Source organism: Mustela lutreola, chromosome 6 (genome assembly GCF_030435805.1).
Source record: "Mustela lutreola isolate mMusLut2 chromosome 6, mMusLut2.pri, whole genome shotgun sequence".
In the NCBI taxonomy this organism is placed as follows: Eukaryota; Metazoa; Chordata; class Mammalia; order Carnivora; family Mustelidae; genus Mustela; species Mustela lutreola.
In genome coordinates, this window is record NC_081295.1 from 16,156,179 (window position 1) to 16,170,256 (window position 14,078).

Here is a 14,078-nt window from a genome sequence, read left to right on the forward strand (position 1 = left end):
CTCTCTTTAATTTTAAAGAGTATTGAGAGTCACACTTTAAAATCTAAAATTTTAAAATCTCTTAAAATTAAAAAAAAAATAAAAATTAAAAAAAAAAGACTCTTGTCTTAAAGTCCAGTCTTCCTACCACACACCCCACCTCAGCAAGGAAACTATAAATAAATGTCCCCGAATCAGCAGAGATATTTTCCTTACATTGGTTAACTTCAAAGTGACATAAAACTGTATGCAAATTCCTTTGATCAAAAAAATAGCACCTTCTGGGACACCTGGGTGGCTCGGTGGGTTCATCCTCTGCCTTCAGCTCAGGTCGTGATCCCAGGGTCCTGGGATCGAGCCCCACATCAGGCTCTCCGCTCAGCAGGGAGCCTGCTTCCCTCTCTCTCTGCCTACTTGAGATCTCTCTCTGTCAAATAAATAAATAAAATTTCAAGATTTTTATGGAATAAAGATCACACAGTACTTGAAAAAAAAACAGCACCTTCAGAATGGGCTACTTTGAAAAGAACATTGTTAATTGGTAGGCACTTAGTTGAGATAGGACAAAGTCCTTTGATGTCCTAAATGTCTTTCCAAGTCTAGTAGCTTAGGGAGCCAAACAGGGGGAAAGAATGAGCACAAGATCAGGTGTCTGAAACTCAGGGTTGAGTCTTCCCTTTGCTCACTGCTGTGAGGTCAGAGACAAAATAACTTAACTTTCTTCTTCAGGTCAGGACTGTGAGGATTAAATAAGATAATGTTTATGACTGTGATGTGAACTCTAGAGCTTTGGGAAAACAATAAGCTATAATTTTTACCATCATAACCCAACTGCCAACCTTCTCTGAAATGACCCCTTTAATGGATGAATGAACTTGACTGAAATTCCTTAGCATTTGTCACCATTTCTATTTCTAGAAACCATGAGCTAAAGGACAGAGAGAAGTTCACATGTAAATGCTTTTTCTTCTTTCTTCCTTTGGAAATCCAAAGAGAATTCAAATATTACATCTTTCATCTCTTAAACCTCATCATAAAAACCAGATGAAGAATACTTTTATTCTTGGGGGAAGCAAGACTCATTGTTTTCATTTAACTGCCTGGCTTTTAACAAGTGTGAATATTTTGCTTCCTAGATACTGCACAATTGGAAGAGAATAGGTCTCATGAAAGCCCAACCTTTCTTACCTAAATACCAGAACATGAACTGTCCCACTAGAAGGAGAAGTGAAGAAGGGAATGATTAACTGAGTAAATGGCACGTCTACACCGAGTCTGAATCTACTTTCAACAGCAACCCTCCCACCCCCACATCACACGTGATCAGTGACACAATCTATCACCTTTCTTGACTATTCTACTATTCTTGTTTAACCTTTCACAACAATTTAATATAACTCTCCAAATATATAATTAATTTCTTTTTTTAAGATTTAATATATTTATTTGAGAAAGAGAGGGAAAGCACAGAGAAAGCGAGAGGGAGAAGCAGACTCCCCACCCAGCAGAGAGCCCAACACGGAGCACGACCCCAGCACCGAGATCATGACCTAAAGGCAGACACTTTAACCAAATGAGACACCCAGGTGCCCCTAATTAATTTAACTCTTCCATTAATTCCCCAGATAACTATAAACAAAGAAGTTCTTTTCCCAAAAAAGCTGATGGTGAGGTCTCTTGCCTCCATCCTTGTCCTTGTCTCCAGAAAGCCTCTAATCTAACTATCAACTCCTCAAGGAGTTTATATGGTCCAACTCTTAAAAAAACAAAAACAAAACCTGAATCTTTTCAGTAAAAAAGTGTTCAAATAGTGACATTTTGAGTTGAGTTGGGACCACTTCTTTTGCACACATACACACCATCACCACCACCACCACCATCACCAAAAAAAAGTTGGTTTGTAACCTAATCACTCCATGGTGAGACCCACCAGTAGACAAGCTGTGTTCATGCTACATGAATTTAATCAGTTTACTGGGTCCTAACACTCATGGACAAGCTGCCAAAAACAGGCAAGGACAGATGAAAACAAAAAGAAAAAAGTGAGATTCAGAGCAAACAGAGACCACACAGGGAGCAGAAAAATCTTAAAAACAAAAATAAAGAAATCAAACATTTGTTAATATCCTCAAAGAGAAAAAAATTATAAAATGTGTCCATGAAACACTAAGAAATAGTAAAACAGAATAATGAACAGAGAGCAAGAAAGTGCTCTTAAATATTAAAAATAACACAGCTGAAATTTTTAAATATCAGTAAAAAGACTAGATAGTAAAGTCAGAAATCTCTCAGAAAGTAGAATAAAAAATCAAGGAGATGGACAATGAAAGGAAAAAGATAAGAAATTAGAGGCTCCATCCAAAAGACGTAACATCTAAATAAAAGGAGAGCCAGTACTATAGAATACTGAGGAAGAAATTGATAATAAATAAATAAATAAATAAATTTTGAAGAATTGAAATACATATAACTACAGACTAAAAGAGTTTGCAAAGTACCCAGCATGTGAATAAAAAAGGACCCACACTGAGGTATATCACCGTAAAATTTCAAAGTGTGGATAATCTTAAACGTAATTGAGGGGGGAAAATAGGTCACATACAAAAGTCTGAGAATGGAAGTGGCATCAGACTTTTAATATGAGAAATGATTAAAAAATAGGATAATGCCTTAAAATCCCAGAATTCTATACCATCCAAACGATTAATCAAGATACATTTTTATACAAGCAAGGGTTCAAAACATTTACCTTCTATGCATCTTTTCCCAAAAACCTACTGGAGGATGTACTCCCACAAAAATGAGGAAGACTGGGATTTAAGAAACAAAGCATCAAACAGGACAACAGTGAACAGAAATCTTATTACAGTAGCTACTCAGTAGACCCAGAGAATAACTTCTCCAGATTGTTGCATAGGGGTACTACGAGGAAAGCCTGGGTGGGAGCATAGTAATGACAGGTTTGAGTATACAGAGAAGAATCTACCTATTTGACAAAGATATTGGAGAGTTCATTAAAAAATAGCAATAGGCACTAGACAAAAATAAAAGACAAGATAGCATGAACTCCAGAAAAAACAAAGAGCTATACAAAAAATGAGCAATGGTTATATGTTACTGTTTGGCTTAGCAGTGAAAAATATCTGTTTAAATCATAATACTGTAAACCTTCACCACTGATTCAACAAAATACTGGTCAATAACTTTATCAAGGGGATGAGGGAAATGAATTACAGGGAAAGTGAGAGAGTTATCATATTTCTCCTTAGGTGAATAAATGAAAAAAAATAGCAGTTGCATATTTAGGAATACAAGAGTAAATAGTAGGAAAACAGCCAAAAGTGTTGATGTATAAATCTATTTGAATATAATATATAAATATAAAATATATACCTTTAGGAAGAGGGACTGAAGAATGAAACAGGCAATGTTATATTTCCTTTATAAGCGTAGTTGTATATATGGCTTTCAAAACTATGACTATATGCTACATTGATTTAAAAATATACTTAATATCTTTACAATTTTAAAATTAGAATTAAAAATCTCTACGATACAATCAGCATTAAGGAACACTGGAGACTATAAGAATAAAGCTCAAGTAAGTAACTGGCCCAAGCCAAACAATCACAAAACACCATATTCATTTTAATCTTATACAATCTAGGGGAAGTATGCTTTCCTCTCTCTTTGTAGCTACATCACTTCAAAAATCAGAAGTCCTAGTACCACTTCTCCAATGTTGCAAAAAACATTGGATGGATATTCTAATTTCTCTGATTTATCACAGGAACAAATGAAAAAGACTTCCTTTATCATTTTTTTTCATGATTGATCAAATCCCTAATTTCTCCACCATGCTTTCACTCTTTGGAGTATACCTTAAATGCTTTGGTCTAACCAAACTAATACCCAATGTTTTTTATACTAATATTTATCCACTTGGTGGTAAATACGCAAACACAGCATAAAACTTCTTCCAATAAAGGCAATGCTTCTGAATGACAGACTTCACTTAACATTTCTTAAAAATGCATATCTATTTAATAAAAGAATGCATTCTCCAGTTACAGATCTAACACTTTACTAACATTTTCCTAAAACACTAACAATTCACTAAAATGATTCCAAACCCTCTCATAATTACCTTTGAATTTGGCTTTTGGGGATTACTGGGTGATTGGCATTAGGGAGGGCACTTGATGTAATGGGTGTTATGCACAACTGATGGATCACTAAATTCTATCCCTGAAACTAATAACAGAGTATATGTTAATGAAATCAGATATAAATAAAGAATTTTTTAAAAAGACAAGCAACACACCCAATTCCATTAGTTTTAAATCTTCTTGAACCAGATAAGCCTGGGCATACATTTAAGGAAGTTAATACTAGTCAAGCATGCACTTGACCTACAGGTAAGAATAATTCCTTAGTATACACATAACCAAACCATGTATTGCTGTTTGGCTTTAAAAATATGCAAACTGGTTTAATAAAAACGAATTCAAACACAGCATTTAGGAAAAGCGATTTGTTTACCTCTGTTGGTTTGTAGCAGTCTACAAGAGCTTCCTAGAATAAAATACACAGAAGGTAAGTTTGATTATTTTAAAATCCATTATCATTTAAAAAGTGAAATTAAAAATTATTTTCTCTTCATGGTGTTCTACTATGCATGGTAAATCCAGATTTTCTATCAACCATCTAGAAACACACTTTATTTCAGCACTCATCGGGTCGTCTTGAAGATATCGAAAGTTGTACATTCCTACGCACGAATGCTTTGCACTCTTCAGAACACACACGTGCCTTTCCTTTGGGCTACTAAAAGTAGCTAAAGCCCCTTTGAAGTCCTTAATTTTACAAAAAACCTTCTATAGGCCACTACATTTTCTGCAGAACCTGCTGCCTGCTTTACTGTTTCTAACTTTTGTAACTAGATGCTAATGCATAAATTTACCAATAAGGAATGATCACTAAGCTGAGACTGTTCACCACACAAGGGTCACTAGTAATTATTAACACACGGAACACATTAATACATTAAAATGTGTCCTTTCGTTGCCTTTAGAGATCCCTTGCCGTTGGTGATGACCAACGACCATTAGCAGTAATTATCAGTGACCACAAAGAGCCATGACAGGGCAGAAGCTAATTGGTTTTAGAAACTCCCAAATGCAGATATTAAAATGATAGATCTGACCTCCTGTGGGAAGGGAAAGAAATGTTGTTTTGCTCTGGACTGAGGAAACAGGAGACAGCTTCAACATCCGCTGTTGTACTAGGAGGTTACCAGGCAAGTGTACTCTAACAATCTTTCTTTTATTAGGTTGTAAACAATCTGCTCTAGAAACTGATTTCCTGGGTGAGAGAATCCAAAACCAGGAGACCAGAGTCCTGGCTTGGACGCCCCAGATCTGGCCCAGCACCTCTCCTCTCACATAACTGGAACATTACTTGACCATAGTCAAGAACTGCTTTACCATCAGAGACGCCGTGCAGGGGGAACGGATACTGAGCACCCTCCCTCCTCTCCTCTCGGCCCACTGCCTGCTTGGGTCCTGGTGCTAACACCGCCCTAGGGCAGGATCAGTGCACACCGGGTTCCGGAGATGCAAGCCGATTCAAGCACTCACAACAGGCAAGTTCTAGATTTTGAAAGCAGCTTACCCGTAACTTTAAAGCTCTCTCTTCTTCGCTGTCAGCATCAAGAAGATCATCAATGTCAATTTCTACTTCGGGCATTTCTTCTTCCTGGTTCGGGGAGGCAAAGGGGGAGGCATTCTATTTAGTGAGAAACTACATGGCACCAAACCAACCTAGTTGACTTATTTAAAGAAATAACTAGATCACGGATGGGGCAGGGATCAACAATGGAAGGAGAGACCAGATGGAAGAAGAGGGAAAGCAGGGGATGGGGAAGAAGTAGGGGAAAGAGAGAAAGTGGGGAGAAAGGGGAAGCCAGAAGAAAAGGGAAGAAAAAGAGGGAGGGGGTGAGTGGAAGGAAGGAGGGGGAAAGGAAGGGGCAGGGGAGAGGGAGCAAAAAAGATTGAAGAGTCACAGAACAGTAGAAAGTATTTCAAAGATGACAATTTCCTACGTTATGGCAGAAAGCTACAATTATGGGTAGAGGATGGGCGTCAGAAGATTACAGAAAGAACAGCGACACCTTCCCGGTAGGGGTCACCTCCTCCCCAGCTCCTCCCCGTCGCAGGGATGGGTCTGCAGAAGCTAGAGAGAGACCTCTATGAGGGACATCTGGGCTTAGTCGCTCAGTACTGACTGCATCACGTGGTCCTCGGGGGCAAGGCTCACTTCCTGAGTGTCTCCTTTCTAGTTAGATGCGTTCACTAATAGTGCTCAACCATTCTCTTTTTTCTATTCCAACAAACAAGAGGACCCAAGCATTTGGAGGAAACCAAGGAATATGATATACCGGTGCGAAATGGTAAGAAATGTATGTATTGGTCTCTACCCTGGTTCCTGGCACAGAGCTCCTAAAACCCTCATGAATGGGGGTGCCAACATTTGTTCTAACATTTAGTCTCTGACCCCAGTTCCTGAAACAGAGCTCCTAAATCCCTTAGGATTTCCTGGCTGGTAGGAACATCTTGAGTTTTAATGAGGTAACTCTTGGTGGGCTCCTGGATGGAAGCTGCTCACAAGAAAGACCAAACCATGATCGGAAGTTTGGAACTTTCCACCACATCCCTCACCCATCCTTCTAGAAAAGGGGGGGCTGGAAATGGAGGGAGGCACAAACGTAGCCTCTATCCAGGTTGAGGCTGCTGAGCAGATCCGCACTCCATGGTCAGGATGCTGGGAAACCCTACACTGGATGTGCGTGCTGCTTCCGTCCATCGGTGGCTTCCAGCCTCCCTGGCTGCCACCATGTCCCCTCCCCCACAAGCTGGTGCTCTGTCACTCAAAGCTGCCCATGCCCCACCTCCTATTTTTGTGTGTATGTGAAATCTCATCTGAAAGGAGTCATTTAGAAAGCCACAAACAGAGGGGTGTTAGAGCTCTCAAGGGTCTACCTGACTTCCCACAGTGAAAGGACATTTGGAGACTGAAACACCAACAGAGAAAATCACCAGTTTCTGAAACAGCCAGTAGCCCACAAACACAGACCACAGCTAGGGAGCCACAGTGTGGACGGAGCCCACAGGGAACCTCCCCAGGCCCATGAATGCTGAACCAATGGCCATCAGAGCGGAGCCCAGCGCACACTGGCTTACGTTCTGGTAAATGTGGTTAGAGTTACATCCACAGCGCAATGTGGCTCTAAAAACTACCATATAAGGCCAAAATACCCACAGCCAGTTTCAGCTGCTTCTACTCAAGGAAAGCAAAAGAGACAAACCCACGATTTCCTATCTGACAATCCACACAGAACCCTCTTCCGTTTCGCCACTCCTCCCCCCAAAACAGTCATCTGCATTTGGCATTAATTTTTGGTGAGGACACGAAGTCTATATTTAAGTCAAGGTTCAACGTCCTGGAGCAGGGAGCAGAATACAGAACCTGCTTGAGGAATCACAGCTAGGGGAAGCTCAACGTCTGCTATTCGTAAAGGAAATGACAGAGTAAGTCAATAAGGCTCTCCTCAGAAGAGTAAGGCAGTGGGTTTCCCTGCAAACATTATTCAGCTCTGATGCCCAGCCAAATTCGGCCAAATGGGCCTTTATTTGTTAGCAAAGCAGACTCCCACCCCTGCAGGAGGCATCTACCATACTCTCATTAAGGAATGCACTCAGCTCTCCCTCAGATACTACATTTGACCCATTTTCTCCAGCCCGTGAGATCTGGACTGTCCAATATGGCAACGGCATGTGGTATTTTCATTTAAATTCACTAAATGAAATCCAATTAAAAATTCAGTTCTGCAGTCTCATTAGCCACACTTCAGTGCCCAGCGGCCACACGTGGCCCGTGGCTCCTGTGCAGATGCGGAGCCTTTTATTCCATTGGACAGGACTGCCCTAGAGTCCACTCACCACCTGGCCCAGATATTGGGAAGCAAAGCCTCCTTCCCTCTCAAAGGAGCTTGACAGGAGGAGAGAAAACGCCCGTATCACAAGGTCAATACCATTACCAAGGGTATATGGCAGGGAAAACCTAGGTTTGGCTTTCCTGAAGCAGACTGTCTTCACCGACTGAGTAATTACAACAATCATTGGGCATGGACACTTTCTACCAAACGAGGATGCTTCTCATTACCACCACCCCGTCTGTCAGTGGCTGGGAGGAGTCCGAGCTCCGTGTACACCCCAGGAGGGTGGAGTACGGGTGTGCTGTGAAGATCGGTGATGGCGAAACCAAAGCCCGTGGCACAATGACATGGAGACATGGGCCATGGAAGTAAACATGGGAGAGACCTGGGGATCAAGGAATGATCTAGTATCAAGTAGAGAATCCTATGTATATTTGGAGGCACCTGGGTGGCTCAGTGGGTGAAGCCTCTGCTGAAGCCTCTGCCTTCGCCTCAGGTCATGATCTCAGAGTCCTGGGATCGAGCTCCGCATCAGGCTCTCTGCTCAACAGGGAGCCTGCTTCCTCACCTCTCTCTCTGCCTCTCTGCCTACTTGTGATCTCTGTCTGTCAAATAAATAAAATCTTTAAAAAAAAATAACCCTATGCATATTTGGTATTTAAAATTTTTAATGAGGAATGCAGAAATAGTCCACATTTCATGGAAATTCTCTTTGGCGCTATTCAATGTATAGAGCAGTGTCACCAAATAAACAACTTTAGTGACAGATCACATTGTCGACGAGGGAATAACCACAGCCACAGCTTACTCTGATGTCCTCGTGTTTAGCTGTGTTTGAGGATTTCCCCACATTAAAAATAAATCAGGGGTTATGGTAACACTAAGTGAAACCATCTCCTCAGGATCCCTAGGCTAAGTCACCAGCCAACATATCCCCCTTTTAGTCAGAGGCCTTCCTGTTGGTACCACAGAACAAGCCCCTTGATCATCACCACCCATCTTCTTGTTCATACATCTGTTGGGAACCCACTATACGTGAGACATTGTGGGCCAGGCCCTGTGAGACTCGGCCTGCAAGGGACTGTCTGTCAGTCGAAGCTTGAAACAAAATAACATACAATGGCACCTAAAGAGAAAGACAAACCCCAAGTTCTTGAGTAATTCAAGAGAGGGAAACCTTCCTCCAAGGGCTGCCTGGGAGGGTTTCACCAAGGAGTATGTAAGCTGGCTTTGAGGACTGGCAGGATTTGGAGAGGGTTGTGGGGGAAGGAGAGTGTCCACAAGAGGCAAAATGTACACAAGAGGCAAAAATACAATGTGAGTTGTAAATATGGCATGTAGGAAGGTCCTTGGGCCAGGAGTCAGGCAGCTCTGTGTTGTCAATTTGAATGCCTATGGTGAGCAGAGGGGTTACAGAAATGAGCACTAAGGTAGCTGGGGGCACTATAAGGAGTAGTGAGGAGCAGGGCAAACTAGAATAAATATGCCCTGAAGAAAAACAGCAAAAAACACTCCATTCCTGCCAATTAGAGCCACCAGATTTTCTAACTTCTCAGAAGTTAGAAAGAAATAAACTAACTGTATTTTTTAAAAATACAAGCACACTTGACACCACGCTGAACAGGGGTCATGGTGTAAATTTTCTGGCAAGTGTGTGTGTATAAACTAACTTCTCAGAAGTTAGTTGAAATAAAACATTGCAATATTTTAAAAGTTGGCTAACAATCCCTTAAAATCCTGTCAAGGACAAACAAAATCCATCCCCCTGCAGGCTGCAGTTTTTCCTCATCCTGCAGAGACTGGCCCACAGAGGGCTCCGGAGCAAGGCTGGAAACTGCAAGAAGGGGAGCCCGCTGCAGGGCCGTGGGCCAAAGGGAGGAGGAGAGGAGAAGCGGAGGCCTGCGGAGAAGCACACACTCACCCCAGAGTGAGCGAACCGGGCTTGAATGAGTTGTGGCAAGAACAAAAAGATCTTAAACCAGGATTAACCGGGAGGGAAAACGGATGGCATCTGGAAGTGAGCAGGGTGGCAGGTGAGGGAGAAGGAAAGGGTAAGAGAAGATCCAGGTTTCAAGCCCCAGAGGTGTTGGGGGAAAATGCCATAATAAGGAGCACATCTGGGACCTGGAGTGCTGTTCACAACCAGCAAGCAGTTCAGAGGTAACCGATCTGCCATCCCCGCTCCCCGCCCCAAAGCTCCCAGCTCTGGAGCAGATGCCAGAGATGCAGGACCCCTGCCGTTGCCACTGCAAAGGGACACGCTACAGTGCTGAGCAGCAGAGGCCCAGCCCGGAGTGGGCAGAGGCTGCGGCCTGGAGGCGGCCATCTCCGCTGGGAGCGCACAACAGGCCCCGGCATGAGGACATGCTCAGGCTGCCCACGCAGGCTCCCGAAGCTTGGCCGGCCTGTGGGAACACACACACCCTTGCACACGCACACATTCTCACATACTCTCATGCATACATACACCCTCTCCCACGTGCATTACACACACACACACGTGTGCATTCACATGCATACACTCTCACAGGCACATGTGGACACACTCATGCACATTCTCATATATGCATACACTCACAAGCTCACACTCACATACACCCACACCCAGGCTCATACGCACACTGTCACATGCACACACACTCACATCTCTCACTCTCATGTGCACAAACTCATATACACACACTCTCACATGCAGTCTCCCATGCGCACACACGCACATGCTCACACTCTCTCACATGCACACATGTATACACACTCTTACATGTGCACATGCACTCAGATGCACACAGTGCCATGCTCATACACTCATGCACACACATTCACGTGTGCACACACAATCACATACCATATACACACACACTTGCCAGAAAATTTACACCATGAACCCTGTTCAGCGTCGTGTCAAGTGTGCTTGTATTTTAAAAAAAATACAGCTCCGCGGCGGTGATGGGGCCAGGAGCGCAGGAGCTAAACCAGCTTGTACACGGATTCTGGTTTTCTAGCTCTGTGACCCACTGCCTAACGGCTTCCCAGAAGTGCCAGAGGCTCCCGGTTCTCAGCAAGCCTCCAGCTCCAACAGGGCTGTGAAGGGCTGCGGGACGGGAGCCTGTGACCCTGGCGGGGCGCAGATGGACACACTCGGGGTGGGACACGCAGGCGGCAGGGTAGAGCACCCAGGCGGCAGGGCAGGGCTGAGCAAGGGCCCGAGCCCACAGCCGCATTCACAGCCGCCTGCTGTGAACATGCAGGGCAACTGGCTTAGGAAGAACATAAAGAGAAGAGAGGCAAGCGGAAGCCCAGGGGTTCCGGGAGTTCCCTCTGAAAATATTTACATTTCAGGTTCTCATTTTAATGACAATCCCCAAAATTTCTGTAAGCAAGAATATGTTGTCTAAGAATCGTCTGGACGACCACCCTTTAACCTTCAACTCGACTCTGTCTACACATTGGCATCAAGCAGAACGATTGTAACCGTCCTGGGGCTAATGAGTGGAAGGCCAAAGGTTTAACACCAAATGGATGTTAAACACAGAGACCTGTTAGATTCCTACCCCCGCGAGTATGCCCACCAGGTGAAGCCAGAAGACCTCTCTCACGGGATGCACAGGGGCAGGGCGGGGCCTCCTTCCTCACTTGGAAGGAGTGACATTAGCTGCCACAGATGAATTCATGTTGTGTCCCTCAATTCCACTGGCTGGGTGCTTTCCAGTCAATTTGCAATTTTTATTTGATTTTATAACTGAAAAAACCATTAGCATCAAGAGTTACGCTTAGTTTTAAGTATCACATATTTAAATATTATATTACATGTTCAAGCAAGTCCTGGAAACTGCCAGAAATCCTTTCCACTTAAAAAGGAACCTGGCCTGCCCTACGGCACCTTGCTGTGGAATTTCAGAACATCGGGGATCAAGAGGAGACACTGGAAATGTCCAGAAAGGGAACAGGTCACGGAGGCAGGCAGAGAATCGGTGTCATCAAGCAGAGGAGCAGTAATTTCAAAATCCTGAGGGAAAACGATTTCCAAATGGGACGCCTCCATGCCCACAAACTGCCAACCGAGAGAGAAACACCACAGACATTTCAAGACACCTCAGGTTTTACATCTTAATAGATGTGCCTCCCATCTGAGGAAGAAGTGCTCCAGTGAAACAAAGAACTAGGAAAGGCATCTGTGGTTGATCTGTGGTTGGCAATGGTGCAGACTGGAGGGCACACGCCCCAATCGAGCTGGAGGAGGGTACCTGGGGGGCCGGGAAGTGAAGAACAAAGCGCGGGGGCCCTCAAACCTGGGAAGCTGAGCAGAAAGAACGGAGCTGAGTGTACTGGGCAACGGAGGCTTGGGGTCGGGCACACACCTGCCTGGGGCCAGGCATTCAGGGGGCAGGAAGAGGATGGCCTCACGTGGATCCAAAATGGGGCAACACATGAGGTCATCCCAGCTCCGATGCCCTTGGCAAGTCCTATGATCCCACATTACCAGCCTTTCCATTAATACCCACTCATTTTAAAATTTAAATAAGCTTCAAGGGTTGAAGCTGGCTTCAAGCCAAAAACAGTAACCCCCAAACTCTTCCTTTAAAAAAAAAAATGAAAGAGCCTAACGAAACTTGATCCTGTGGCGAAGGGACTGTTAAGGTAACACCCACGAAGGATGCTCTTCTTGCCATCCAAAAGAGCAAGTCTGTGTCTCCCTTTATCCCAGACATTTCCCAGCTGAAGTTCACCTCCAGAGTACGGAGAGCACCCCTCCATGGTCACCACCCACATCCACCTAGTACCCCACACAGAGAGCCACCCCTGTCCTCTTGCAAAGAAAACATGATGTGATACAGGTGAGCAACACTGACGTGATTTGATAAACACCATAAACTGTTCTAATATGTTGATAGTTCACGTGCTTGATTTGGTACTTCCCACCATTATCATTGAACAAATGACCTGTCACACAGCCTCAAGTCACAGCAGCCCAGGGGAGAGCTGCCGCCTTAACATTCAACAACAGAAAATGAATGCCGACTCACAGAAAGATTCGCGTTACTGGTCTTGTGAGATTATTCTAGGAAAAGGCATATCTACGGCAAACGCTAAGAGCACCAGGAAGATCCACGCAACATCTACTGGCGGCATACCTACCACCGCCGAGCACTTTCTAGACGCCAGAGAGAAAGAACAGACAACCGACAAAAACACCCGTTCTTGTGGAGATCAAACCTTGGAAGGGGAAGACACACAATAAACATGTAAGCACCACAGATAGCACAGCAGACAGCGGTAAATACTTTGGAGGAAAAATAGGCAGAGGGGAGGGACAGGGAGCAGCAAGACTAGAATTTTACCCCTGGTGAGAGAAATATCCGAATAAAAGACCTCAGAGAAAGAGAGAGAGGGAAGCGGGTTGGATGTCCGGAGGGAGACATCGAGGGGGACTAGCAAGTGCTCAGGTGTATCTGAGAGCTGCCAGGAGTCAGGCGTCACTAGAGTGGGCTTGAGGTGGCGCCCCGGTGAGGACTGACTTGTCCAATCCGTGAGAGAAAAGCCACTCCGAGTTGGAGCAGAGTGGTGGTGCGATCTGAGTCACCTTTTAGAAAGGATCACGCCGGGCTCTGCGAGCTATGGGCGTAGGCAGAGTCCCTGTTAGAGGCGGCAGAAATCACCTGGTAAGAGACAATGTTGCTGTACACCAGGCGACAGAAGTGCAGTACGTAATTCTCCTCCTACTTGGTTCGCTGGAAGTCAAGGCTGGCCGCTGAGATGCTAAGGAAAGGAGCTGCTGTGCGGGAAAGCAGCAGGACGGCGCCGAGCCGAGCTAGGGAGGTGCTTTCCTGGATGCGAACCCCATTCCCTGGCCCCCATGTCAATTGTTCCTCTGCTGACGGGCTACACGGCACAGGCCGCTGCCACCCCCAATCTCTGCCACTCCCCAGACCTGCACAGACTCAAGGATCAGTAGTAACACGACCTCAGACATGGCTAAGGTTTCCGAGCCCATCTGATCAGCGGATCCTTCTTTTAAAAAATTTAATATAAATGTTTCTTCTGGCGCATCTTTCACTCCTTACCCCTGAAAATCGCATGTAAAGACCTAACACATCACCAACTT

The 14,078-nt window shown here is 44.4% G+C and overlaps 1 protein-coding gene across 1 annotated transcript in view; it reads right to left on the reverse strand.

Annotated features, from left to right (window-relative positions):
* The window catches only part of PPP1R14C (protein phosphatase 1 regulatory inhibitor subunit 14C), an 87,150-nt gene that overhangs the window by 18,775 nt on the left and 54,297 nt on the right, over positions 1 to 14,078 (reverse strand). The window contains exons 2-3 of the mRNA XM_059176785.1: positions 5,653 to 5,736; positions 4,522 to 4,554 (exon numbers count right to left, since the gene is read on the reverse strand). Coding sequence (XP_059032768.1) covers positions 4,522 to 4,554; positions 5,653 to 5,736 — 117 coding nt within the window. The remainder of the gene's footprint in view (positions 1 to 4,521; positions 4,555 to 5,652; positions 5,737 to 14,078) is intronic.